The sequence below is a fragment of the Platichthys flesus genome, chromosome 2 (assembly GCF_949316205.1).
Source record: "Platichthys flesus chromosome 2, fPlaFle2.1, whole genome shotgun sequence".
In the NCBI taxonomy this organism is placed as follows: domain Eukaryota; kingdom Metazoa; phylum Chordata; class Actinopteri; order Pleuronectiformes; family Pleuronectidae; genus Platichthys; species Platichthys flesus.
Genome location: NC_084946.1, coordinates 15455340 through 15460832, shown reverse-complemented (window position 1 = coordinate 15460832; position 5493 = coordinate 15455340). Strand labels below are relative to the sequence as shown.

Below are 5493 nucleotides of genomic sequence, written 5' to 3'. Positions count from 1 at the left end.
AAAAACATCAACAGACATTTAGTTACATTTGACACCTAGATCAGATCTGGATTGTTTTGCTTTTAGAATAAATGACGTCAGGGGAAATAAACCTGAACCAAATACATATCTATATATTATTTGTTTTAAGACAAGTGGAAAGTCCCATGTCCATGGGACTGTAGGGGACTCTTCAGTAAAATTTTGACAAAGCTCAAAATTGAAACTGAAAGAGGACAATCTACTCACTTTAACTTGACCGTTAACACACACGCGGCTAAGTTATTCAAATGGGATCAGTTATTCTCACGCGCTGTGTTCATGTAACATGAGAACAATGAGAGGGTTTTACCTCTACATCTGCTGCTGATTTGTTAATGAGCCGTGAGCATGCGGCGCTCTGATTGGCCCGTTCAGGCACGAGCGGCTGTTGAAGCTGTAAAGCGAGGACACGAGAAGAGGAGAGTTCACTCGCACATCTGCCTCAGAGCCGCGCTGCGCCCTGACTGCTGCCCGGCCCCGTGACACCGACACACCAGCCAGGATCTTACTTCATGAAGCGGACTGGTTCCACCGGACCGAAGCTGCCACGCCACAGGTGAGTGGTCACCGCTTGTACTGGTTGTGTTAACTTCTTACCTAAGGACCTCGATCTGTTTCTAAAACCGGTTCATCTTCTCTCTTGTAGGAATTGAATCTTACAGATGAGAACGGAAGAAATGGTGAGTCCTTTTTCTCTCTCTTTACCCTTTTTTTTTCGCAATAGTAATAAACTTTATTTAAATGGCATTTCTCAGAAAAACGGCTTTCAAAAGTGTTACACCGAAAAAATGCACAGAGTAATGACACCTTCGTCCAGACATGTGTCTCAGTGTGTTTGTGTTGATCTGAACAGAAGATTCAACATATGTCTGCAACATCTGCCGCTGCAGCTCTGCAGCAGAAGGCTGAACTGTCGCTGGTGATGCTTTCAGATTGTACAGTTGCTTATCTAACAGGGACGGTTGATTATTCTCCTCTGTTCATGCAGCAGATGGATGAGTGGAGCTGTTCAGCAGACATGCACCGTTTATACACATGGGAGTAGAAACTGCTCATTATGAGATATGTCATTTTCCCGGCTCTCCTTTTTCTTTTTTAAAATGTGAATCCAATTCCATACTTGGTTCATGACCATGGGCCTCCTGGCTACTTTCTCAAGTTCTTGCCACATCTAGCAGAGTTATGTTGGAGAGAGAGAAGCTGTTGTACTGGATGTGACCTCCACAGCCACATGCGGGTGTGTTTCTCCTCGTTCAAAACTTTGTTAAAATGGTTGAAAGAAGCAAACAAACCAGCGTAGAAAAGTGTAGTTTATAACATGCACAGTGTGTGTTAATAATGCTGCAGTCCAGGTCTACAACGAATAGGAGGGTTTCATTTTCTTCCCAAACTCTCCCTCTCTCTCACAAACTGTCACATGATCTCTCATGCGCCGTTTGAGTTTGAGAGAGAGCCTCCGCCGCCCACTGGCTGATTCCGACCAATCAGCACACAGAGGAAACAAAGCTGTATAATGTACCTTATATTCTGTGTGGCTGATGAACCTCATATAGGCAAGTGAGCTGCGACCTTAAAGAGACAGGACCCCTGTAACTAAATAAAGATCCTGTCTATCCCTGATGCACTGCAGATGTTTTTACTCAGGCTCCTGGAGTTGTCGCACTACGTAGATAAAGAGCTGAGGTGGGACGTTAGTGTGTCTCGCTCTGTAATAACATGTGTCTTGGTTGAATCCCATGAGTCAGTGCAGGGTAGTTCAACAGGGAGTTCGCTCAACTTGTTGGTGTGGTCAAGTCAACGAACAGACAGATCAAGGTGCTTTGTGTTGAAATGTGTCAGTCAGTGTGAGCGTGCCCGAGCGTGCCCACGGAGCTCTGATACTCAGCTCCGGTTATTATTAGACAGGTTTTGAACCTTACCAGTCACCCGCATTAGCTCCCTGTATCGGACTTTTGTTTGACTCTTTCCTGCTTTGTCTCCCTCAGCGCTGCGTACAGGACTCGGGGGACTGCCTGCGGGAGCACATGCAGTACATGATGAGGTCACTGCAGGACCTGAAACAGCTGAGGAGGACCTGTCCCGCAGCCCGTCAACCGCTTGCTCCCATCGGCAACCAGCTCCCGGAGTTGGCGTGCCCCTCAGCGCTGGCACGCGCCTGTCAGCAGCGTGCGATGCTACGCGAGCGGCGCACCCGCCTGCGGATGTCTGACGCCAGCACCGCCAGCACGTACGACTCTGCCTGCTGCCTGGCGAGTCACCTGGAAGAAGATGAGGACGTGGAGGAGGACGAGTCGAGCAGCCGACTGGGCCTGGCCTCTCCCAGCAGCCACAAGAGTCTGGAGTTTGATTCGGGCTACTCTGAGGCGTCGTGGCAGGAGGAAGGGGTTGTTCTCAGGAGGACGAGGAACGTGCGGGTTTCTTCTTCAGCCTGCCTCCGCACAAACAGAGCGCCCAGCGGACGTATCCGACCCAAATCCACGTCCGATGCCTGCCTCGAGAGGTGGACGTCGTTTGAGGTCAGTGACCCAGAGGACTGGACAAACTCTTTATTGACCAGGGGACGCAACCGCCAGCCTCTGGTCCTTGGGGACAACAGCTTTGCAGACCTCGTACAGAACTGGATGGATTTGCCAGACTTCCCCGAGGCCGCTGACCTGAAGCCGAACTCGGGACACAGGCCGGGAAGAGGCTTCTTTGTCAACATGAGGAGGAAACTTGCCGGGATTTCTAAGACTGTGGAGGAGAGGGTGAAGATGAGATCCACGGACTCGGCTCATCTGAACAGAACTGCAAATGCTCAGAAACGTCTGTCCTGTCCCGTTGTGGCGTCGCAGCCCAAAGTCCCCTTTTTCCACCAGTCCCACTCAGGCATCAATGAGCTGGACTCAGACTTTTACCAGTTCGCTGCCCTGATGAAGTCGGGCAGCCGACAGCCCATCATCTGCAAAGACATCTTCGGCTACATCTGACATGTAGAGCCACGTATCCTCAGAGTCACTTTATTTTGATATGACTGCTTTGTTCTCACTTGTTATATGCTGGTATTAAACTATTGGAAATAAAAAAGGCTCACGTGTTTTAAACTCTTTTCACTCTCATCTTTATTCTTCATGATTTAAATTCTCAGAAAACTTCTGCAACAGTCATCTGTATTTCATTACAGCCAATTACAACCAGACAGTGACTCCTTACTGCCCGATTAGTTAAAAGAGGCCTTTACTGTCTCTGCATTAAAGCAAATGAGTGTGTCTCCTTTTGTTTTCATTAGAAAGGTAACACTGTGGGCGTGCACGAGTGTGGAGATGCATGGTTTACTGAATAAAAAAGATTAATTGAAAAGGCGATAACATCTCAGATGTGCAGACTTGTCGTCTTTCTGGGACTTACGTTGGCAGGGAGTGTTTTCGGAACACGTTTTGAAGCACGCTTGTTTGATTCCAGGGGACTCGCTGTTCTCAGAAAAGTTCTGGTCTTGCTCAAGGCGAAGTCGAATCCTTCGGAGGCTTTGAAACAGAGCGACGAAGCTATTTACAGCCCGGGAACAGAGGCTGTATCAACACAGAGCGTTGTGCGCCTGATGAGGTAATTCCCCATGTGTCCGTGCAGAGAGAGGTGAAGGGAAGCGAAGCAGCTGGCTGCAGATGGAGCCCACGTTTACTCTCGCCTTAGCTTTACGAAGCAGAACGCCTCGTTAAGAGCCCCCCCCCTCATTTAACCGATGGTGGTTCTGCAGCCTCACAGGTGGTGCCAACTCATCCTCACATATCGGTTAATGGTACGATTAGTCCTGGCCTCAGTGAGAAGAGTAAAAACATATTAATACAAGGGAGTGACATATGCACTGAGATAAGGTAATGATCACTTCACCTTTGCCTTTAGAAATTCACTGTGTTCATCAATTCAGAAGAGAAGCCACACCAGACATAGGAAAGATACATTTGGCTTCCCAGGACCTCTGCTGCTCTCGCCGGCCACGTCAGATATCAAGGACATGGGAGGCAAGAGAAGAGAGATGGATTCTTCCTGGGAGTCATTTGTCTTACAGCCTGCTTATCTGGGTCTCATGGTGGTGGTGCGTCACTGCGGCACGCTGCTGGGCTGAGTACACTGGTTCCCAGAGGTTCAGTGCAGCAATACCACTTATACCAGCTGACTCAGAATCATCTCAGGGAAGAGGAGGGGAGGAAAGAGGAAGTTAAACTTATATTGACATCATATAGTCCCCACATCATCTTCCACTATTCTATAGATCCATGTAATCCTATATATGGTATCTTTACTTTACTTCAGTATATTTTAGGTACATGTATCTGCAGCAGCAGCATCACAGGTGAAGAGGCACCAGTGGTGTAGTGAGGCTGCAGGTTGTGCGTGTGAAACACTGAGACCACTGAGCTGTAGATTACATGAAGCTTCACTGCAAAGAATTAGAATCAACGAGTTTTTGTAATTGAGTTACTCATGCGATCATTTCTGCCCTGAGCCCTATAGGTAAATGCATACGTACCTTAAAGGGATAGTTCACCCGAAAATGAAAAGTCACTCCTTATCTACATTACATTACATTACATTTAATTTAGCTGACGCTTTTATCCAAAGCTACTTACAATAAGTGCATTCAACCCCGAGTGTACAGACCCAGGACGACAAGAATCAAGAAAGTACAATTTCTTCAAAATAAAGCACAACTACAAAGTGCTATAAGTAAGTGCCATTTAAGTGCTACTAATGTGTTAGTTTCAAAAAATGGCTCATTCCACCATTTAGGAGCCAGGATGGCAAACAGTCGTGTTTTTGATGAGTGTTTAGCTCGCAGTGAGGGAGCAACGAGCCGATTAGCAGAAGCGGAGTGAGCGTGCTTGGGTGTAACGTTTCACCATGTCCTGGATGTAGACTGGACCTGATCCGTTCTCAGCATGGTACGCAAGTACTAGTGTTTTGAACCGGATGCGGGCAGCCACTGGTAACCAGTGAAGGGAGCGGAGGAGCGGAGTAGTGTGAGTGAATTTAGGTTAAAAACCAGTCAAGCTGCTGCATTCTGGATGAGCTGCAGAGGTCGGATGGCACCAGCAGGCAGACCAGCGAGGAGGAAGTTACAGTAGTCTAGGCGTGAGATGACCAGAGCCTGGACCAGAACCTGCACCGCCTTCTGAGTGAGAAGGGGGCGTATTCGTTGTACAGCATGAATCTACAGGAACGTGTTGTTGCAGTAACGTTGGCAGTAATGGAGAGTTGGCTATCGAGTGTCACACCCAGGTTCCTACTCAGTTGAGTGACCTGCCTTGAAACCAGACTGGTGAGGGTCAAGAAGATTATTATGGTTAAGATAGGAGGAAAGTTGATTAAAAGTTAGTCAGGTCGTGGATGGGAGAGTCTTTCCCTGGAAGGAAAAGAAGTTCAGTTTGGTCAAGATTAATCTTCAGGAGGTCTGCAGACATCCACTGAGAGATGTCGGTCAGACAGCAGGGATTC

At 47.8% G+C, this 5493-nt stretch overlaps 1 protein-coding gene across 2 annotated transcripts; it reads left to right on the top strand.

Moving 5' to 3' along the window:
* The first annotated feature begins 439 nt into the window (after window positions 1-439).
* LOC133966137 (PAK4-inhibitor inka2-like) lies at window positions 440-3108 on the top strand. 2 transcript variants are annotated; one of them, XM_062400907.1, is made up of 3 exons: window positions 440-577; window positions 668-701; window positions 2007-3108. In XM_062400907.1, exons 2-3 carry the CDS (start codon window positions 684-686, stop codon window positions 2988-2990), a joined length of 1002 nt encoding a protein of 333 aa, XP_062256891.1. In that variant the 5' UTR covers window positions 440-577; window positions 668-683; the 3' UTR covers window positions 2991-3108. The 2 variants fall into 2 exon arrangements, with proteins under 2 accessions (XP_062256891.1, XP_062256901.1); XM_062400917.1 differs by lacking the exons at window positions 440-577; window positions 668-701 and adding an exon at window positions 748-1836.
* Window positions 3109-5493: the final 2385 nt, after the last annotated feature.